Here is a 23,780-nt window from a genome sequence, read left to right on the forward strand (position 1 = left end):
CAGATATGGCCCTCGGGCCAAAAAGTTTGCCCACCCCTGGTTTAAGCACATTGGCGGGACAGTGAGAGGAAGCCTGCACTGCTACTTCTCAAGCTTCACCTGTTTTTGGGATAAATGTAAGTCTCCAGGATTGTGAGCTTGGAAATTCTGACAAGCGCTAAAATTTGCACTCGCTGAAGTTTACCAAATATTGCAAATTAGGAAGATAAAAAACATGATTAAAATCATCAGTAATATTGCACTACCAAAAGTACTTACTTCATTTATTTTGAAGTGATAGTTTAGTTTTAATTATTTGTAATAATACTTCATAGATTGCCAGTGAATGTTCTGAAGTTGTATTTTGTAAAAGTAATAGGAGATCTGACCCGAGCACTTTTAAATCTTTATTTGCTGCCTTTTTTTTAGCAGAATTATCAAGTCTTCAGATTAGCTAAGTGAGAATGAGCAAGGTTTTATTGCATTTAGACCGCATGGTGAATTGCCTGCCGGGTGCAAAAGTTGTGGACCTCTCCAGACACCTAGACAGACTTATGTGCAGTGATGGGGAGGAGCTGGTGGTCGTGGTACATGTAGGTACCACTGACACAGGGAAAGGTAAGAGAGAGGTCCTGGAGGGCAAATTTAGGCCGATAGGTAAGAGATTAAAGTCCAGGACCTCCATGGCAGCAGTCTCTGAAATTCTTCCAGTTCCATAGTCAGGGCCAGGTAGACAGGCAGAACGGCAGGGTCTCAATGTGTGGATGAGATGATGGTGTTTGGAGGAGGGATTTAGGTTTATTAGAAACACAGAAACTTTTAGGATAGGAGGCGCCTCTACAGGAAGGCTGGGCTCCTCCTAAACCAAAAAGGAACCAGATTGCTGGCATGTACATTTAAAAAGGTCATAGAGGAGTTTTTAAACTAAGAGCTGGGGGAAAGCCAACAGGTGCAGAGGAGCATGGGGTTTGGACAGAGACATATCTTAGGGAATGATATAGTAAAGGGTGTACTCTATATGCTAGTAAAGAGGAGAGGATAGATGTTGGTAAAGGACAGGTAGGACCTGAATGAAACAGTCAAATAAAAAAGAGTCCCCTTCAGTTCCATCACATGCTGGCAGACAACTAAATATTGACACATTTTGTAAGTACTTGTATACAAATGCTAGTCTAAATACTAAAATGGATCAGCTTGAGTGCCTGGTTTTAAATGAGGATGTTGATATAATAGGCATCACAGAAACTTGGTGGAACAATGATAATCAATGGGACATAGTAATTACCAGGTTACAAAATATATAGGAATGACAGAATTGGTCATGCTGAGGGGGGAGTGGTTCTATATGTGAAAGAAAGCATAGAGTCAAATATATTAAAAAACTTAAATGAATCAAATGGTACTGTAAAATCTGGATGAAGAGAAATTCCATGCTTGAATAATAAGAGTATACACAAGAACTATACTACAGAGAAGCTGATGAGGATAGTGACAGTGACTGTGAAATGCTCAGGGAGATTAGACAGGCTACAAAAATAGAAAACTCAATAATAATGAGGGATTTCAGCTATCCCAACATTGACTGGGCACATTTCACCTCAGGACAGGACAGAGAGAGAAAATTCTAGATGCCATTAATGACTACTTGGAGCAACTTGTTCTGGAACCCACAAGGGGAGAGGCAATTCTAGATTTAGTCTTAAGTGGAGCACAGGATCTGGTCCAAGAGGTGAATACAGCTGAACTGCTCAGTATTAGTGACCATAATGTAATTAAATTTAACATCCTTGTAGAGGAGAAAATACCAAATAAACCCACCAAAGTAGCATTTAACTGCAAAAAGGGAAACTACACAAAAATGAGGAAGCTAAGTTAAATGGAAATTAAAAGAAACAGTCACAGGAGCGAACTACCTACAAGCTGCATGGAAACTATTTAAAAACACCATAATAGAGGCTCAAATGAAATGTATACCCCACATAAAAAAATTATAAGCAGCGAACCAAAAAATGCCACCATGGCTGAAGAACAGAGTAAAATGGGCAGTTAGAGGCAAAAAGCCACGCTTTAAAAATTGGAAGTCAAATCCAACTGAGGAAAATAGAAAGGAGAATAAACTCTGGCAAGTCAAGAGTAAAGATATAATTAGGCAAAAAAGAATTTGAAGAACAACTAACAAAACAGACAAAACTAATAGCAATTTTTAAAAAGTACATCAGAAGAAGGAAGTCTGCCAGACAATCAGTGGGGCTACTGGGTAATCCAGGTGCTAAAGAAGCACTTGAGGAAGACAAGGCCTTTGAGGAGAAGCTAAATTAATTCTTTGCATCAGTCTTCACTGCAGAGGATGTGAGAGAGACGCCTATATCCTGAGACATCTTTTTTGGCAACAAATCTGAGAAACTGTCCCAGACTGAGGTATCAATAGAAGAGGTTTCAGAACAAATTGACAAATTAAACAGTAATAAGTCACCAGGACCAGATGATATTCACCCAATAATTCTGAGGAACTCAAATATGAAACTGAAGAACTACTAACTGGTGTAGGTAACCTATTACTTAAATCAGACCTTAATATCAGATGACTGGAGAATAGTTATTGTAACACAGATTTTTAAAATAGGCTCCAGAAGCAATCCTGGCAATTATGGGCTGGTAAACCTAACTTCAATATCAGGCAAACAGGTTGAAACTACAGCAAAGAACAGAATTATCAGAAACATAGATGAACATGATACGCTGGGGAAAAGTTAACATGGTTTAGTAAAGGGAAATCATGCCTCTCCAATCTATTAGAATTCTTTGAGGGGGTCAACAAACATGTGTACAAGGGTGATCCAGTGTACTTAGATTTTCAGGAAGTCTTTGAGAAGGTCTCACACCAAAGACTCTTAAGCAAAGTAAGCAGTTATGTGATAAGAGGGAAGGATGGATCAGTAACTGGTTAAAAGATAGGAAACAAAGGGTACGAATATATGGTCAATTTTCACAGTGAAGAGAGGTAAATAGTGGGGACGCCAAAGGATCGGTACTGGGGCCAGTCCTAGTCAACATATTCATAAATGATCTGGAAAAAGGAGTTAGGTGGCAAATTTTGCAGATGGTACAAAATTCCTCAAGATAGTTAAGTCCAAAGCTGACTGCAAAGAGTTACAAAGGGATCTCACAAAACTGGGTGACTGGGCAACAAAATGGCAGATGAAATTCAGTGTTGATAAGTGCAAAGTAATGGACACTGGAAAAAATAATCCCAGCCATACATACAAAATGATGGCATCTAAATTAGCCGTTACTACTCAAGAAAGATCTTGGCATCCTTAGGGATAGTTCTCTGAAAACATCCGCTCAATGTGCAGCGACAGTCGGAAAAGGCGAACCGAATGTTAGGAACCATTAGAAAAGGGATAGGTAATAAAACAGAAAAAATCATAATGCCACTATATAAATCTATGGTATGTCCAGACCTGGAATATTGCATGCAGTTCCAGTTGCCACAGATGTATTAGAATGGGAAAAGGTACAGAGAAAATAATTAGATGTATGGAACAATTTCCACATAAAGAGAGATTGAAAAGACTGGGACTGTTCATTTTAGAAAAGAGACGACTAAGGGGGGATATGATAGAGGTCTATAAAATTATGAATGGTGTAGAGAAAGTGAATAAGAAAGCATTATTTACCCTTTCATATAATACAAGAACCAGGGGTCACCCTACTAAACTAATAGTCAATAGATTTAAAACAAACATAAGGAAGTACACACAACACACTATGGAACTTGTTGCCAGGGGATGTTGTGAAGGCCAAAAGTATAATTGGGTTAAAAAAAATTAGACAAAACCATGGAGGATAGATCCATCAATGGCTATTACCTAAGATGGTCAGGGATGCAATACCATTCTCTGGGTGTCCCTAAACCTACAACTTCCAGAAGCTGGGACTGGACAACCAGGGTGGATCACTCGATAATTGCCCTGTTCTGTTGATTCCCTCGGAATCATCTGGCACTGGCCACCGTGAGAAGACAGGATACTGGGATAGAGGAACCATTGGTCTGACCAGTATGGCCGTTCTTATGTTCTTAAGTAGATTAAGTTTGTTTAAACTGTAAAACTCAGTGTGTGTAAACAATAAAACCAAAAATTAAATGCAAGTTACAAAAAATTAAGGAGTAGGAAATTACATGGCATCAATAAAAATTCAATTACCTCCATAAGCAGCACTTGGACTCAGTTGTATAAATGTATACAGAGAATGTACAGCATGCCCTTAGACCTCCTGTTGTGTGAAGTGACTATTTCTTCTGTGATTGGTGCTCTTTGCCTCAAATCCCTGCTCTTGCAATTCCACAGGCTAAAGAAACAGCTGTTTGCAATTTTTTAATCATTAGCCAGCATAATCATCTCTGCAGGGTCACTGTGCCAGCACTGCTGTTACGCACTTAAATGACACTCCCTCTAAATATGCTCACTATTTCCAACATGCTCATGTGTACTGTTCCTGTACATATTTGCTAAAACTAATTTCAAAGCCAATGTAGATGGAAGCAGGATCTTTCTTAATGCTGAATCAAAGAAAAAGAAGCTGCCCTTCACCTAACCATTTGCAGTTGTTTGCCTTCCACTTATATTTGACATCTATTGTAAAATGGCACAACACATGCTGTGACAGCTGTATGGGAAGCAAATGACAGCAGAACACGCTTAACACTAATTTCAGCGAATGGAACAAATCTATTCCCAGAATACATTTACCTCTCAGCTGTTCGACGGGTTTCAATTCGCTGTATGTTAGCAAAGGATGAAACTATAGAGGATTGGGCACAGGCGCTGGCTTCCTCTGGGCCCCGGGGGGGCTCAAACCTCCTGGTCAGCCCCCGGCCCGGCCCAGATCTATAGGGAGTTTCATTGTGTGTTTCAGCCTCTCCTGGATGTAGCTTGTAGAGAGACTGATGTGATTTGCAGCATTTTTTTTTTGACGGACAGAGAGGCAGACATCAGAAAGGGAGTTGCTGTTCATCATCCTAAGGTGGCTCCATATTGTCGTCATTATGAATGTGCAATTACTCCAGCATGGGGTCACTACTGTGCTTCTGCTGTTTGGGACCTGCACTTTATTTTATGGCAGTCTGTGATCACTGCAAAACTAGTGCTCAGGCCTAGAACTGTTGGGATTGTACATGCACTGGTGCATATGCTGTGATACTAGAGTTAGGCACTAGTATTTTGATGCTACAGAAGTACTAAACCAACCCCATCTTGTGGCACATGCACACCTTCAAACCTTCGAATAAAACATCCAATAAAAGTATTTGCCACTAATTCTTCACACCCACATTTTCCAAGCCATTAAAGTATTTCAGTGAACACTCATGCCCCATTGTCAAAACACCCAAGACTGTTATTAGGTTCCACTGTCAACTGCATTACATTACTAGGTCATCGCCTTGTGAGCTACTGAATAGCAATCTGAACCACCTCAGCTTTGTTCCTATCAGGTATGTCTACACAGCCTGTGGCAGCGAACGTCCCACCTTCAATTGACTGACTTGAGCTAGCGCTAGCCCTCTAAAACTAGCTGCGTAGACAGCATGTTGGCGTTGAGGCTCGGACTGGGCTCTAAAGGCTACAGAGAGGGTGAGCTCAAGAGCCCAAACTCCAGCCTGAGCCGCAACTTCCAAGCACTCTCTGCACCTCTGTTTTTAGAGCACTAGGGTGAACCCCACTAGCCCAAGTCCGTCGAGCCGGGCTGAACGGCTCACTGCTGCAAGCTGTGCAGACATACCCCGTAAGTCCTATCCACATTACAAGTGTAAATGAGTCAGAGGACCTGATTGCTACTTGTCTGATCTCTAACAACGTTACAGCACAGGGCACAATACAAGGCTTGAAGCCAGTTAACAGGACATGGTCAGTTCTACACTACAATTTTGAACCAGACTCTAACCAGGTTAAGGGACAACTATATTGTCACCAGGTCAGATGCCTTGGCTACAGTTCAAGTGTAGATGGAGCCTAAGGATGATATCAGGCACAGACAAAGCCAATGGAAACTGCTTGCTTTCTCGAAATCAGTTTTCTTCCCAGTTACTTGCTAGTACTTAAGATGTCTCTGAAAGAGTCTCCCATTTTTAAATGGTGAATTGGAACATGGAGTGACTTAGCTCCACTCTGGTTAAAAAGGGGAATGCTTGTTAAGTGAAGGTGCCTGGGTATTCGCTTGCCTGGACATAAGTATTAGTATGAGATATGAAGGAACTGAGATGGAAGGAGAATTTGGTCTCTTTTTCCAGAATAGCCCTTACCCGCTCTCCAGTGCCTGTCTAAGTGGGGGTGGGGTGGAAAGAAGGAAAAGTGAAACATACACTAAGCATATCCTCACAGATCTGTATGAATGACTGGATCTATTTTTTATTGCTTGAAATTAACTAAAGCTTATAAAACAAGCAATCCTGACTGATTGCCATCTATCCACAGCACCGGTGGTAAGCAGGGTCAGTGTCTCCATGCTGTCCCACCAACGTGCCTCAACCCTGTCCTGGAGGGATCAACTCTAAAGCTGAGTAGATTGCTCATTCTCTGTGGGTATGTCTACACAGCAGCTGTGCGGCTGTGTCCCAGAGCGGGTAGATAGACATGCTTGCTCTGCTTGAGCTAGCATACTAAAAATAGCAGTGTGCTCATGGTGACATGGGCAACAGCGTGAGCTAGCTGCTCAAATACAGACTTCCCTGACCCCTGGGGATGTATTCAGGCAACTAGACTGAGCCGCTCCCTGTGCTGCTTTGACCACGCTGCTATTTTTAGCGTGGTAGCCTGAGCAGAGCTAGTGTCTGTGTCTGTCAATCCACACTGAGAAGCATCCTCCCAGCTGCTGTGTAGACATATCCCAGGTCTATTCAGTCTTTGGCCCCATTACAGAGATTGCTACTTTAAGGTGGTGCTTTGAGATGTGCACACTTGTCCATTAGAAACTGGACTGAGACTCACAACTCATTGTAAACAGACTACAGCATAGCCATACGGTTGTAACAATTGGTTATCATGACCTACGCTGGATTTGAACGGGTGGCATACAGGTGAAAGGCTCTAGTCTATAGTCAATTACTGATCCATTGAGACAATGAACCCTCCCAGCTGGAGCTATTTAATCATAATGCTAAGTGCAAATGAAACAGTTTAGGTAAGAAGGAAAAAGAAATTGCATTAAGTGGAACTCGAATGCTTCACCTTCTTGTCTAAACATATTAATCCCAGGTGCCATTTGTTATTTTATCACTCTGGCCAACCTAGTATGGAGGGAAGGGAAGAACAAGATAATATCTCTGTGCTCAGACCTACTATGATGGATATTTATGTATGTGCTCAGAGGATGGGGGTGGGCACAATGACAGCAGTGATAACAGTGGAAGTGCTAAAATCACTATTCACACAGCTGTGTATGATTCCAACACTGGCCTCACTGTGATTATGGATACTTACTTATTTTATTCACCTAATTTTAATACACTATCATCTAGAAGTATATTTATAACTTTTTGAAGGTGTAGTTGGTGTGTGCATGCATATATAATACACACACACACACACACACAATATGCAGTGTACCTTCTCTTTAGTTCAGTAGTTCTCAAACTTTTGTACTGGTGACCCCTTTCCCATAGCAAGCCTCTGAGTGCAACCCCCCCTATAAATTAAAAACACTTTTTAATATATTTAACACCATTATAAATGCTGGAGGCAAAGCGGGGTTTGGGGTGGAGGCTGACAGCTCGTGACCCCCCATGAAATAACCTTGCGACCCCCTGAGGGATCCTGAACCCCAGTTTGAGAACCCCTGGTTTAGTTCAAACACTGATTAATTCAATCCTCTCTATGTTCAATCAAGACTTCAGGAATCAAGTCACTTTTATGGAAAAGAAACTAATTTCCTCCTTTTATTTCAAACTCTTTGGATAGGCTTGATTGAATTATTCAATTACTGTCAGAAAAAATTGTCATTTATTCAGTAGAGGGCCCTCCCTATGAAATCAAAGTATAAAGAGACAAAGATCCATGCTGTTAAAGAGAGACTGAAACTTGCATTATTCAAATAATGTTATTGTCTTCCTATGTGGTACCATGCAAAGTGCTAAGAAAGCTGTGATTTGTTCATTAGCGATCTTATGGGAAACCTAATCAGCTGCTTAAAGTATTTCAGTCTGAATCATAGGAATGGTCCTCATCAAAAATAAACAGAAAGCACATTGTCTGTGTAATATGGGAATTATGTGGGGGGAAACACTGCATTTAAATCTTCTCTTTATATCCTGACAAAAGATTAATTGATTACTATTATTTATTATGGAGATTGCCTAGCACCAAAAGGCTGCTGGGTGTTTTCCAAATACAGAGGAAGAGATAATCTCTGCCCTGGAGAGACTAGGTCTCAATAGATAAAAAAAGCTGTTCTCTTGGTATTGGCAATATACTGTAGTTAGAAGCAGGGAACAATGGAAGTTTCATGAACAGGCGTCTGCTCTTCAGTCCAGTTTTTCAGATCTCAAAGAGGTTTGCATAGTTCAGGTAACGAGTGGCTAATAATTGTGTGAGGTTATATATGTTGTGCTATAGATTTGCATGATGTATTACAGATGTGTAATGAGTCAAAACCCCTTTCTTAAGTATCTTATGTTCTAAATTAGTAAAACAACAACATTCAGAATGACATCAGATAGGGCAGGAGGGTGTGAAGCACAAAGTCCACAACAGAGAATATGGGGGAAAGGAATAGCGCTTCTTGGAGTTCTAACAGTTTTTAAAGAAATCTGAACATTTGATTGTTTTTGTTTCATTTTTTAAAAATCTCAAATATGGGAGGAGATAGCACTGAAGGAGAGATTAATGAGGAAAGGCAAAATGACACATTAGCAATTCTGCAGGACTATATCATTTTGCAAGCATGGGCTATAACAAAAAAGGCACCAATTCTGCAATTGGATCCATATGAGCAGACCCTTGCACCTGCAGGGAGCCCCAGTGGGGCTTTGCATGAGAGGATGTAGTTGCAGGATGGGGACCACAAACGGGAAATCCAGGGCCAGATAGTACCCTGTTCTCTCTACCCTTGATTCCACAGAGCAGCTCTGGGGTAAGCCAGTCCTGTTTACCATCCTCCACTACTTACAGGGCCACAGAAGAATTCTGGGAAGAGCTAGGAATGCCTTCTTCACCATCCCCTTCCACCCAATGGCCAGACGGCAGTGCTGGGTGAGCAACTGAACTTCTGGTTCTGTTTCTATTATCTGAGTAGTATTTTAACCTTTCAATGCTTTCCCAACTCTGTCTATATAGCACTGAAGCAGTCAAACCCATTTGAGGAAGGTATATTTTTGTCATGAGAAAGTGTCTTTAAATGCAAATGTCCTTGATCACAGGAGATAGGATTGCCTGACACAATGTGCTATTGCAAAATGTGTTCCCATGAACAGCAGAAACAGCTGCAGAAGTGCTAGTGGCAAAGGGTAGAGAATGAAATTAGCACTTTCTAGGTTCTTCAGCAAGTGCCAAATGAGCAGCCTTTTTTTAATTTTTTTTTGTTTTTTTGGATTAGTGCCTTTTTTTCTATTAGAAAACACCTGAACCAGACCATTGCCTCTGCTCCTGCCTGGAGAAGAAGATAATCTGAAGTCCCTCCGAATGAGCTCATCCTTTTCAAAATCAACAAGATTCCTTACAAGTTGCAGTCTCTCTCTCTCTCTCTTTTTCTCTTAAGAGCTGATGACTGGACCCCATGCCCTCGGACATCCCATTGTTCATTAGATTTGCATTTCCTCCTCCTAAAGAAAAATAAAATTGTAACACAAAGTAATGTGAACAATTCTTTGTGAACTTGGCTGAATTAGGCAGGCAGATGGGATCCCGACCTCTGCATTTTCTTTCTTAGTGAATTTATGGCTGTTAAAAGGTGGTGTCAATGCAAGTTTCCCCACTCCATCCCAACGATGGGTCTCTACCTTGCCCTTGAGGAGCCTCTTCTAGAGGCCTGGAGGTACAGCAATTCACAGTCTATCCCATTCTGTCTTTAGTCTGTCTACTGAGATGGCAAACAAAGGAGGCTAGTTTGTTGCAGGAGGGACAGTTGTCCACTGGAAACAGACTATCAATTCATTTCACTAGTGTCATCACATAGTCACTCACTATCAGCCTGGGCTGGATTTGAACTGGTAATCAAGTGATGAAAGGCTCTGTGTGTCATTATCGAATCACTTGAGTCACCTAACCCCCAGTGAGAGCAGCTTTTCAAAAATGAATATGTAGCAGGCGACATATACTTTGAAAGCCTCTCTAAGGGACTTTGGGGGCTTGTCTAGGCAGGGAAATTTATCAGCATAATGATGCTGTTATCTTTAAATGGCTAAAGCGATACCAGTGTAACTCCCTAGCTGGACATTATTATTCAAGAAGAGTGCCTTTTCTCAGTTTAGCTGATGTCACTTTGGAACTAGTATAAGCTAAAAAGGCACTCTTTGGAACTAGTATAAGCAGAAAAAGGCACTCTTATCCCACAATAAAAGTCTCCACATGGGGAGTTTCTCTGGTATAACTATAGCAGTAGAATTATCCTGGTAAATTTCCCTGTGTAGAAAAGCCCGTTATATGGGATCAACTCTCTAGGGCTTCTGAATTTTGTGCCTCCATTGAAGGTTATGCCGGAAGAGCTGAATCTTCGGTGCCTCTCAGAATTTCCTAGCTAGCTGATGATATCACCATTGCACCATGCACGTGCACCATTTTTATTTACTCTAAAGATACGTTTTCACTGTGGTTACCACAATCATAGGTGCTGGAACTAGGGGTGCTGGGGGTGCTATTGCATCCCCTGGCTTGAAGTGGTTTCCATCATATACAGGGTTTAGTTTGGTTCGATGGTTCTCAGAACCCCCACTCTACAAATTGTTCCAGCACCCTGACCATGAGTGATCAACACCTAGGTTAGCTTAGCACAGGAGTGAGCCCCCCGTACGGCAAAGACACACTCAAGTTACTGTGTCCTCAGTGGTGCTGCACTCCCCCATGCGTGTCACTAGGAGCAGCGAGCAGCGGCACAGGAGCCGGCGAACAGGGCTGCTAACAGGAGAGTTTGAGTGGGAGTTCCATTGGAGGAGAAGGTACCTGTATTTGCGTCTGTCTTTGTAGTGCTTGTATGTGTAGAGGCCTGTAGGGGCAGCGTGCTGGGCGGGGAGCTGAGCCCTGATTAGGGGGTGGAGCTTGGCTGAGGAGAGGGCCTATAAAAGCGGCTACCCAGTCAGGCAGTGGCACAGGAGCTGCTAACAGGGGAGTTTGAGTGGGAGTTTACAGGGGGAGGTGGAAGGGGAGGCAGAAGGGGTGGTGCCCCGTGTGCTGTGTTTCCCCAGTGCAGAGGGCACAGCTGAGCAGGCGGGCTCAGACAACAGCAGCCATGAGCCAAGCAGCAGGGGACACAATGCAAATGATTGCATGTGGCAGCTGCGGTATGTACATGGTCCTAGCGGCGGTGCCTGAACAGAGGTATGTGTGCATGAAATGCCGCCTAATAGAGCTGCTGGAAGAAAAGATCCAAGGTTTGGAGATGCAGGTAGATACCCTGATAGAGTTTAGAAGGGAGTTCGAGCAGCTGATGGAGCAAAGGCAAGGAGTAGCTGAAGGGGAATGCTCAGGGGTACAGGTGAAAGCAGGGGCAAAGGCCTGTGAGGGGGGAATGCTGGGGGGAGAACAAGGGCAGTGGAAGCATGTGACCATGAGAAGCAGGCCAAGGAAAAGGAGGGCCAGTGAAGGAGAAATAGAGCTCAGGAACAGGTTTGGGTGTTTGGAAAACGAGGAAGGGGTGCAGCAGGTGGTAACTGAAGGGGGGAGGGTGAGGAAAAAGAGAAGAGCGGCTAGTCCCATAGAAAGAGGGGAGGAGTTGATGGAGACAGCACCAAATCTGGGCCCCGGGAGGATACAGGATGGCATAAGGGGGATTATAAGGGAAAATAGGAATGGACAGGGGTTGCAACTAGAGGGAACAGGGGATAGATTAGTAGATCGCACTGTCACCAGGCAAAGGCAGGTTTACGTGATTGGGGATTCCTTACTGAGGAGGTTAGACAGGCCTGTGACCAGGGCAGACCCAGAGAACAGAAGGGTGTACTGTCTACCGGACGCTAAGATACGGGATGTGGACCTGCGGCTGAAAAGGATCCTAAAAGGAGCAGGTAAGAACCCCTTGATCATCCTTCACATAGGAATGAATGACACAGCTAGGTTCTCGCTGGAGAGAATCAAGGGAGATTATGCCAGGCTGGGGAAGACGCTTAAGGAAATCGAGGCTCAGATCATCTTCAGTGGGATTCTGCCTGTTCCTAGAGAAGGGCAGCAAAGGGGTGACAGGATTGTGACGATAAATAGTTGGCTAAGGGAGTGGTGCTATAAAGAGGGCTTTGGGATGTATGGCCACTGGGAGGCTTTCGGGGACAGAAAACTATTCTCACGGGACGGACTTCACCTGAGTAGGGAAGGAAATAGACTTCTGGGAGGGAGGCTGGCTCATCTCATCAAAAGAGCTTTAAACTAGGAATTTGGGGGAGACGGTTGGGAGATGTCCAGTTAATCTCCACACCAGATTATAACATTGAGAGGGAGGACGATGAGATAAGAACGGATATAGCCAGGGGGAAGAGATTGGACAAAAGGAGGAGGGGGGGGGGGGATGGATACTAGACTAATAGGTCATACTAGCAGTACAGTGTCCATACCAAATGGGATAACGAATGTGAGAGAGGCCAAACGGCATAAATTAAGATGTTTATACACCAATGCGAGAAGCCTAGGTAACAAAATGGAGGAATTGGAGCTCCTGGTCCGAGAAATGAAACCGGATATCGTAGGAATAACTGCAAAGTGGTGGAACGGTAGTCATGACTGGAGTACAGGTATGGAAGGGTATGTGCTGTTTAGAAAAGACCGGATCAAAGGTAAAGGTGGGGGAGTAGCATTGTATGTCAATAATGAGGTAAACTGTAAAGAAATAATAAGTGATGGAATGGATAAGACGGAGTCTGTCTGTGCAATACTCACATTGGGTAAAAGAACTACTAGAGCCTCCCCTGGGATAGTGCTTGGGGTGTGCTATAGAGTGCCGGGATCTAGCCTGGATATGGACAGAGAACTCTTTAACGTTTTTAGGGAAGTAAATACTAATAGGAACTGTGTAATCATGGGAGACTTTAACTTCCCGGATATAGATTGGGGAACAAATGCTAGCAACAATAATAGGGCTCAGATTTTCCTAGACCTGATAGCTGATGAATTCCTTCATCAAGTAGTTGCTGAACCAACGAGGGGGGATGTCATTTTAGATTTGGTTTTGGTGAGTAGTGAGGACCTCGTTGAGGAAATGGTTGTAGGGGACAACCTTGGCTTGAGTGATCATGAGCTAATTTGGTTTAAACTAAATGGAAAGATTAACAGAATTAAATCGGAGACTAAGGTTTACGATTTCAAAAGGGCTAACTTTAATAAATTAAGGGGACTAGTTAGGGAAGTGGATTGGACTAACATATTTAGGGATCTAAAGGCGGAAGGTGCCTGGGATTATTTCAAGTTGAAGTTGCAGGAGCTGTCGGAGGCCTGTATCCCGAGAAAGGGAAAACGGTTCGTAGGCAGGAGATTTAGACCAAGCTGGATGAGCAAGCGTCTCAGAGGGGTCATTAAGAAAAAACAGAAAGTGTACAGGGAGTGGAAGATGGGAGGGATCAGCAAAGAAACCTACCTTATTGAGGTCAGAGCATGTAGAGATGGAGTGAGAAAAGCCAAAAACCGTGTAGAGTTGGACCTTGCAAGGGGAATTAAAACCAATAGTAAGAGCTTTTATAGCCATATAAATAGGAAGAAAACAAAGAAAGAAGAAGTGGGACCATTTAAGACTGTAGAGGGAGTGGAGATTAAGGATAATCTAGGCATGGCACAATATCTAAATGAATATTTTGCATCAGTATTTAATGAGGCTAATGAAGGGCTGAGGAATAGTGGAAGCGAGACGGATGGGAATAAAGGAGTGGGGGTTGATATTACCGTATCCTAGGTAGAAGCCAAACTCGAACAGCTTAACGGGACTAAATCGGGTGGACCGGATGATCTTAATCCGAGAATATTAAAGGAACTGGTGCGAGAAATTGCAAGCCCATTAGCGATAATTTTTAATGAATCTGTAAACTCGGGGGTGGTACCGTTTGACTGGAGAATAGCTAATGTGGTTCCTATTTTCAAGAAGGGGAAAAAACGTGACCCGGGTAACTACAGGCCTGTTAGTTTAACATCTGTAATATGCAAGGTCTTGGAAAAATTTTTGAAGGAGAAAGTAGTTAAGGACCTTGAGGTCAATGCCAATTGGGACAAATTACAACACGGTTTTACGAAAGGTAGATCGTGCCAAACCAACCTGATTTCCTTCTTTGAGAAAGTAACAGATTTTTTAGATAAAGGAAATGCGGTGGATCTAATATACCTCGATTTCAGTAAAGCGTTTGATACGGTACCGCATGAGGAATTATTGGTTAAATTGGAAAAGATGGGGATCGATATGAAAATCCAGAGGTGGATAAAGAACTGGTTAAAGGGGAGACTGCAGCGGGTCGTACTGAAAGGTGAACTGTCAGGTTGGAGGGAGGTTACCAGTGGAGTTCCTCAAGGTTCAGTTTTGGGTCCGATTTTATTTAATCTATTCATTACTGACCTCGGAACCAAATGTAGGAGTGGGCTGATAAAGTTTGCGGATGACACAAAGTTGGGAGGTATTGCCAATTCGGAGAAGGATCGGGATATCCTGCAGGGAGATTTGGATGACCTTGTAAACTGGAGAAATAGTAATAGGATGAAATTTAATAGTGAGAAGTGTAAGGTGATGCATTTAGGGATGACTAACAAGAATTTTAGTTATAAGCTGGGGACGCATCAGTTGGAAGTAACGGAAGAGGAGGAGAACCTCGGAGTCCTGGTTGATCGCAGGATGACTATGAGTCGGCAATGTGACGTGGCCATGAAAAAAGCTAATGCAGTCTTGGGATGCATTAGGCGAGGTATTTCTAGTAGGGATAAGGAGGTGCTGGTTCCATTATACAAGGCACTGGTGAGACCTCATTTGGAGTACTGTGTGCAGTTCTGGTCTCCCATGTTTAAAAAGGATGAAATCAAACTGGAACGGGTACAAAGAAGGGCCACTAGGATGATCCGAGGAATGGAAAATCTGTCATATGAAAGGAGACTCGAGGAGCTCGGTTTGTTTACCTTAACCAAAAGAAGGCTGAGGGGGGATATGATTGCTCTCTTTAAATATATCAGAGGGATAAATACCAGGGAGGGAGAGGAATTATTTCAGCTCAGTACTAATGTGGACACGAGAACAAATGGATATAAACTGGCCGTCGGGAAGTTTAGGCTTGAAATTAGACGAAGGTTTCTAACCATCAGATGGGTGAAGTTTTGGAACAGCCTTCCGAGGGTAACAGTGGGGGCAAAAGACCTCTCTGGCTTTAAGATTAAGCTTGATAAGTTTATGGAGGGGATGGTTTGATGGGATAAAGTGATTTTAGTCAATAGGTCAATAACGTGCCATCGCTGGTAATTAGTAACAATGGTCAATGATGAGATATTAAAAATACTACAGAGAACTTTTTCCAAAGGGTCTGGCTAGAAAATCTTGCCCGCATGCTCGGGGTTCAGCTGATCGCCATATTTGGGGTCGGGAAGGAATTTTCCTCCAGGGTAGATTGGCAGAGGCCCTGGAGGTTTTTTGCCTTCCTCCGCAGCATGGGGCAGGAGTCACTTGCTGGAGGATTCTCAGCGATTTGAAGTCTTTAAATCATGATTTGGGGACTTCAACAGCTGAGTCAAGGGAGAGAATTCTTCCAGGAGTGGGTGGGTCAGCTTTTGTGGCCCGCATCATGCAGGAGGTCAGACTAGATGATCATTATGGTCCCTTCTGACCTTAGAGTCTATGAGTCTATGAGACTTCTGGGGGCATATCCCATGGCTTCTGGTGCTATAGTAAATTGAACCGCTCTATGGTTCTTTCCTAGTGAACCATGAGAGAATTTGTCTGTCCTTCTGGGAAGGCAGTGGAGGATTATCAGCATTTGAGTGGCTAAGCCGGTGTCCTCACTGCAAAGCGGGTGGGTTCCCAGCCCAAATGAAAGCCTCACTCTGGCTTTATAGCCCCAGCTACCATGGTTAAAAGCACCACCAAACAGAAGAGGTTTTTGGGTGGGGACAGGAAGGGAACTAGAAACAAAAGCCTGGGTTAACTCTGCAGTGAAGACATACCCAAAGGATATGTCAGTGTAATGGGCTTTCAGGATAAATAAGAATCAAGTCTCATATCTCTGGCTGCAAATAAAGAGACCCCTACATTTCCAAAACATCACGTAGGGTTATTTTTAACTGTGACAGTAAAGTTGAATTGCTCATCTAAACCCTGAATGCTACTTAGAAAACCAAGAGATTAGAGACACAGATGTTTGGAAACAGTCTTTCTGGATGATCAGCTTCTTTTAATTCAAGTAGTTTCTTGGCAAAAGCATGATTCATACTCCAAAGGGCATTTTATCTAGTGTTACTAATGCTAATACTTTGCACTTCTAAAGTGCCTTTCATCTGAGGATATGAAAGTGCTTTTACAAATACTGATGAATCAAGCATCACAACACCCCTTTGAGATATGCTTTATTGCTACCACTTTACAGAAGGGAAAACTGAGACACTGATATGTTTATTTACACAGGCCTATACCTAGTGGAAGAACCCTATATCATGTTAACAGTTAAGAAGCAAGCACATCCAATTTTTAAAAAATTCCTCCAGAATTTCTTTTTCATTTCAGTCTAGTGTACATAGACCGGCTGTTGATGATAAACATTTTTATAGCCATGTAAATGCAAATAGCACTTTGCAGAACATTAACCATAATAGAGTTATAATAATACATATTCTATAGGTCTATAATAATAATCTTATATATAGCTTAGTATTCATTAACAGCCAAATCCCATAGACTTCAATGAGCTTTGGCTCAGGTCTTAAGAAATGTGGGTCTGATACTGAAGCAATGTTTAGCATTTTCCTAGGTATTGCCTGCATTTACGTATCTATTAGTTAAGAGAAAGTATTCTATATTACAAAAAATCATGGAACTGATCTTTAGAAAAAATTAGAGATGAACCCAAGCCAGGAAGTTTGGATTGGGAGCCTAACGTTCTCCCAGTTTGGGGATTTACAAATTTAGGGGCCTGGGATGGGCCCATTATACAGGGCTTGATTGTGGGTCTTTCTATAGGATAGTGTAAGTATAAAGAGGTCTTAAAGTGGGTGAAAATGTACACCCACTTCAAGGCCTCTTTACCCTACCAGAGCAGTGTAAAGGGCCTCATTGTAAATGAGAATCAGACCCATACTCTCAAGCTGTGAATGCAATCTTCCTGTCAATACAGTGGTGTTTGTAATGGTCATATTCTATAGATGTGATCAAGTTGCACTGTTTTGATACAGAGTCAGATCTGAGTCTTGAATGACTGGTTCTGATGTAGGCCTCTCTCTTAGAACACAAATAATAAAAAGAATTTTCAACAAAATTAAGTTTTTTGTTTCCTTTTCTTTCTCTGAACCCCACTGTTCTTGCTTTATTGAAAATGGAATTTGTCTTAGTCTCTACTCACCCCTGCTGACCGGGTCAGCCTTCTACTTTTTCCATGCAAACTTCCTGTAGCTGTGTTTCTGCCCCGGCTGGTTCCTGCATACAGAGTGCCTGTTGGTGGGAACAAAAATGATTTCAATACACTGATTTTAAAAGAAAAATAAATCTCAGAAGTAGTAAAGTCAACATCAAAAATCCTCATTTTCCTCTCAGTTTATGGGAAAAGTTTTAAATAAAAAGTATCTTGTGATAAATCCATGGTCACCTAGACCTTCTTGATTGTCACTAAGATGCAGGTAACTCAATTTCCCAAGAAGTTGGTGAAAACAAGTGAATGGTGAACTTTGAATGATTGGTCATGCTTATCTAAACTGTCCAGCCCTTTTGAGTTTGCAACAGTGAATTGAAAATCTTGCGAGAACAGCCCTTCCTATAGGCCGAAATCCTGACCCCATGGAAGTCAATGGGAGCTTTGACATTGATATTAGTAAGCCCAAGGTTTCACCCATGGTATTTTGGTATTTACGTCTGGTTCTGGTCAGAAACCAAAAGTAAAGAAATGGGAAAAAATGAATAATTACGATTATAATTATAATTGCTGATTTTTTTAAACTTAAAATAAAAGGCTAATTTCAATTTGTTTGCAAAGATTTGGGGGGACAAGGGCGGGGGAGGAAGTCTTTATTGGAACCCAGACACCCACCCACACATAGTGAGAACTTCCACTGTCATGCTGGACTCTCAACAGTTGAGTCTATTTGCCAAGACCCAAATGTGGGACACAGTGTGGACTGTTAGCCAATATTACATATATGTTAGGCATAGTACACACCACATTAAAAGGTATTATTGGCATGATACTAATATAATATACATTACATATATATACACCTCTACCCCGATATAACACGAATTCGGATATAACGCGGTAAAGCAGTGCTCCGGAGGGGCGGGGCTGCGCACTCCAGCGGATCAAAGCAAGTTCAATATAACACAGTTTCACCTATAACATGGTAAGATTTTTTGGCTCCCGAGGACAGTGGGGTAGAGGTGTACTTGTTGGGAAGTTATGTTAACTGAATGTATTATGGTCTCCACACAACTCTGTTGCCCCATGTCCAATATCCCACAACACTTTGCAAAGCTGAAGTCAGCTTTGGCATTAGAAAACAGGACATTTATCAAAGGCAAAATACATTAATGTTCTGCCCCAGTACAAGCCAGGAAGGTATCTTCATGGCCCTGAATGCTAGTATCCAAAACAAAGATAAGGAAGGTCCAGAACAACAAGCTAAGGATTGGTAGGAACTAGTGGGTTCAATTTTAGTGATACATAAAGAATTTTTTAACTTGTAAAATCATCCTACAAATTACTAGTTGAAATGCATATCTTTGAAGAACACCTTCTGTGCTAGGTGAACATGCTGTGAGAATTTGCTTCCCAAAAAGAGGGTGGGTATGTCTCCTTTTTTTATTGTACTGTTTTGTCTTTAGACAATACATTTGGCTAAGTTCAATTATTTCATCTTATGAACATTTTAAAGAACGAACTGTGAGAATAGTCAAACAATTGTCTATACCTTTGTGTCAACAGAACCAAATAGCCAAGATAAGAGACCCATGACAAACACAATAGTGCAGAAGGATTAAAAGGAGGCAGTATTGAATTCTCTGTAATAAATTACATTTTCATCTTTGCTTTTTGGTCTCTTTGTAGTCCTGCTTCTAATACTTGATGACAGTAGAAGTGAGATAAATATTAAATCCATGCGGGATGGAGGCAATTTTGAGTTGCAACAGAAGCATGTTTAAAACAGGTTTAACAGAGTAATGAGGGCCAACAAATCTTTTCCTGAAAAGAGAACTATATCGATATATCGATAATGGGAAGTGGTTGTTGTGTTATTACATCTGTTCCAATGTTTAAACACTGGTTGGGAGTTTGTTTGCATGATAAAAACTGTTTTATGGAAGGATGGGATATTTGCATAATACTGTTTGACATGTATTTAGGCCCCTCCCATTGCCCCCTTGCATAGTAAAAGCCACTTTTTACGCTGATATTTCTGAGTATTTTCTTGTAGAGAACTTCCCAGTGAGAGAAAGGGGCTAGGCAGGAATGTGCCCCCTTCAGAATAGCTGCCCCAAATATCTGCATGTGACCTTGGTCATCCACACAAAGTCTTGTACTCCCACTGTGGGTCAGGATCCTGGAGGCTGCCTGCCATTTCTTCTTGTAGGTGAAGCTCCAATGAAAATGAACTGCCAGAGAAACTCCCTGGGGATCTCTGGTGTGGGAGGGGCCTGTGAAAAGGTTAATACAGCATGAGCACCATGTTGAAGAAGTTCTGCTGGACCAAAGGGTGGATGATAGATATATCTCCAGTCCTGCCCCAGCCTCTTACCTTGGTCTGGCCTGACCCCGTTTCCTTCCAATGCACAGACCCCAAGCCTGCACAGAGAGAGAGCTCCGTACAGAGTGTCACTGGGGGAGGGGTGGAAGAGTACCACAGAGGCACCCCAGTACCATTTCTTCATAGACAAGGGGAGATCCACACATGAAGGGCCCCTCCATGGGGAGGGGTGGGTTAATCTGGGCCCAATTTCCAGAACATATCCCTGATCCCTGGTTGGTCAAAAGGGAGCACAGCAGGAGGAATCTGAAGTTAAGGGAGAGCTAACTAGGAGGAGGGCTTAGTTAGGTGAATGTATGTTGCTTTGTTGGGTTGGAGTGGTCATTTTTACACAGGTGAGTAATTCAAGATGGCAGGGGAGGAGTTCAAACACAGTCCTTTGAAAATCTGGGCAAAAAAGGATATTCAAAGGAACCATAGAGCATCATATTTGTTTTCTTCCTGTTGTTCCCTGTTTATATAGGAGAGTAGTATCCTTATTGCATGATACCAGATGTGTTCATTAATCAGGGAGCCAATTAAAAATAAACTGAAATGGATTTCAATTAACATAAAATAAATGCAGTGCATCTGGATTATACACTGTGACTTTATACATTTCATACAACCAGTTCAGCCTGTGCACTGAAAAACATTTGTGGAGGGAGAGATTTTCAAAGGCATAAATCGCTGTTTGGCACTCAGTTCCCATTAGCTAAATGCCCTTTGTACCTTGAATATACTACAGTTCATTTTTGTGAGAAAAAGTCAGTAAAAAGTGTTTTCTCCCCCATTATTATAATAAAGTATCAAATCATCTCTTGAAGACTTTGTGTGAAGAGTTTGTGGGAGCATCTGATGCTAGACAGGATTGCAGTCACTCTGGCTTTCTGTGTACAGCATACATTTTTTTCAAATACTCCACAGCTTTCGAATGTGCAGAAACTAACGTGGAGATTGTGTCATTTTTCTCCTCATTGTCACATTCACTCTAGTTCATGCTCTTTCCGTGTCCATGTCAGACTATCTCCACAACTGTCTCATCACAGAGATGGCAGTGTCCTTGCTCACTGTTGTTGCAATCTACGATCCTTTACACATTCTCTATCAGAAACCGGGTCTGGTAGGAAGAAGCAAGTTTTTCACTTCATTTAGCTGAAGTTTCAACCTGAATTTTGTCAGTGTCCTCAATCTTTGGTCTAAAGCTGATCTCAGAGCCTGACAATACCCATGCTTTCTCTCCAGCTTTTTAATGATCCCATGTTTCTGCAAGACATGCACAACACTTGTAAGTCTGATCGCTTAATGATTCCATAAAGTAGCACTTTCTTGTTATCATCCAAGAGCAGAGTTTTGTGGACTTTATTTCATAACTCCATAGTATGCTTTGGTCACAGTTGGCATGCTATATCAGAAGGCAGGAAAATACATTATACTGAGCCATCCCTACTCATGGTATCTCAAGTATCAGGTTGCACTGCCAAGTTATCCAGGAGCAGAATTGCTTTTCAGAGGCAAACCTTGCACTTGCAAACAGAGTTTCAACACAGAGATCAACTTGTAAGAGGGCAATGAGTGTGCCATTTGTTCAGGTGCTCCTCTGATACTTATAGTGGACCAGTCTGTTTCAATATATTCACGTGAGAGAAGCACTCTCTAGATCTCTCTGTCAGCAGGAGACAGAGTATGTGAGTGCCAAATCCCAGAATAGAGACAACTTTTTATTAGGTAAGCAACACCAATAAACACCAAGAAGCCTGTTTTATTGTCATTCTAAATTGGCTCATGTGACAGGCCATTATAGACATTCCATTGTATGGCACAGCCTAGCAACCTCATCAGCTGCTCTCATCTATTCCCTGTACAATTTCAGCCAGTTCTTTCCATGTCTTTTTAAGACATGATTGCTGGTTCCTGACCATTTAGCTTCAAGAAAAACTGAAGTGCTTTCTTTTTAAGCAGAGGTCCTGAAAGAGCAGCTCTCTTCTTCTCTCTCATCAGAACCAAAGACAAATCTTTGAATCACTCTCAGCATCACTGACTATTCATAATTTTATGTGCTTTGATCCCGGGGAGGAATCATAGGGCTAGAACAGAGCTGTGCTGATTTACATCAGCTGAGGATCTGGCCCAAAGTCTGCATTTTTTCTTAATTTCTGTATTTTTGAACTTCTTATGCCATACTTAATGTTCAGAATTTTCCCAAGGCTCTCCTCTATCTTGAGTTTCCAAGATAGGATCAAAGGACCCAGCTTTTTCTGGCACACCAAGGACACATAAATACAAATGGTTGCAGTCCCTTATAAGCAGTAAGTAATAAACAGGTTGGACATTTTAAGAACAGACAGACTGGCAATTTGCTTGGCAGGCAGATAGACACACTGGCAGGTCATTAGATAATGAGGTTGAGACAGTGGAATTTAGAAAAATCAGGATTCTATTGCATTTGCAAAATAACTGTACAGCCCCCCCCCCAGTGCCTAATAAATTAAATTCCATTCTTTCTTATAGTGTGCTTCCAGAGTGGCTATTTTTAAATGTATAGGCCTCTGCCTTCCTCAGCACCACAGTGAGATTGTATGTTTGAATTCTGGGTGATTGGCTTAAAAGAGGATGGGACAGTTTCAGTATTTCTTCATCTGAAGAGACAGTTTAAGGTTTTGAAGGTTGGAAGTCTGTCCTCAAGGAATTAGAGATGACAGAGAAAGCAGGCTTTCTAAACACAAGTTAAGGTGCAGCATGGCTGTCAGTCATATTGAGAGAAATTTTGGAGAAATCGGGGTGCTGTAATTTGTGACTTGATACTGACAGGAATGTTTGATTGATCTGGTGTAGTTAGTTGATCTATCTGAGAAAACAATAAAGTTTCTTTCACTGTGCTGTTGCCATAATCACTTGTTTAGCCTTCACACTGTCATTATATATGCGCCTAGTACAGTTTATTCCATAAGTGCAACAGTGTGTTTATATAACCTCATTTACAAGGGCACATTTTATCACACAGCCCTGTCTGTCATATGTCAGCATCCTACAATAAAAGATATGGGTCTGATTCTGCAACCGTTACTCATTTTAACTAGAACTTCCATGGGCAGTCCCACTGACTCCAAAAGTCACTGGGGCAGCTCATGAAAGTAAGAGCTCCTCCAAGTGAGTGAGGGGTGGAAAATTGAGCCCTGTGTGTTTGTGACAAAAAGACAGAAGGGGAAAAATAACAGGGAATAAAAAATGAGCTTGCTTCACTGCATAAAGATGAGGGGTGTGGGCAATGCATGGCTCCTTTTATAGAAAATGTGTGCTAAATCCTCTCCCTTCCTACCCCTCATTCTCCATTTGCCACTGAATGTTTAATTAGTGTTTCTCAGCAACTGGAGACGTGAAAAAATTCTGATTGACAAAACTTCTTGTGTTTGGCTGAGACTTCAAAGTGCTTGATTTCAATGCATGCCCTGGCTATTTGTAAACCCATTGAAAAGTTCACAGCTTAATATTTTGATTCAGAGCGAAATTCAACAGCAGCAACAACAAAATAAAGAACCGGTGTGGCACTTTTCTGGGGAACAAGGGAGATACATTGAACTGTGTGATAAAACTGAAATATCAAGAAAGTCCCTTTGGAACTTGTGAGCTGTGTCAGTAGCTGCTTCCCCATCCCACAGGGGAGGCTGAAGGGAAGGAGGGGACACTTAATGCATCAAGTGTAAATAGGGTGACCAGACAGCA

General features: G+C 42.1%; 1 protein-coding gene across 9 annotated transcripts in view; it reads right to left on the reverse strand.

Moving 5' to 3' along the window:
* Positions 1–23,780, reverse strand: part of LMNTD1 (lamin tail domain containing 1) — a 339,143-nt gene that overhangs the window by 30,521 nt on the left and 284,842 nt on the right. For 7 of the 9 annotated variants that reach the window (XR_010592973.1, XR_010592970.1, XM_042848562.2 and 4 more), the window contains one exon: positions 17,687–17,775. Coding sequence is in view for 7 of the 9 variants with exons in the window: in XM_042848562.2 (XP_042704496.2) it covers positions 17,687–17,775 (89 nt within the window). In the remaining 2 variants the exon portion in view is untranslated. Of the gene's footprint in view, positions 1–310; positions 9,797–17,686; positions 17,776–23,780 lie in introns of those variants that run through there. The other 2 variants (XM_042848589.2, XM_042848564.2) reach the window with 1 other exon arrangement.

The sequence above is a fragment of the Chrysemys picta genome, chromosome 1 (genome assembly GCF_011386835.1).
Source record: "Chrysemys picta bellii isolate R12L10 chromosome 1, ASM1138683v2, whole genome shotgun sequence".
NCBI classification, from domain to species: Eukaryota; Metazoa; Chordata; order Testudines; family Emydidae; genus Chrysemys; species Chrysemys picta.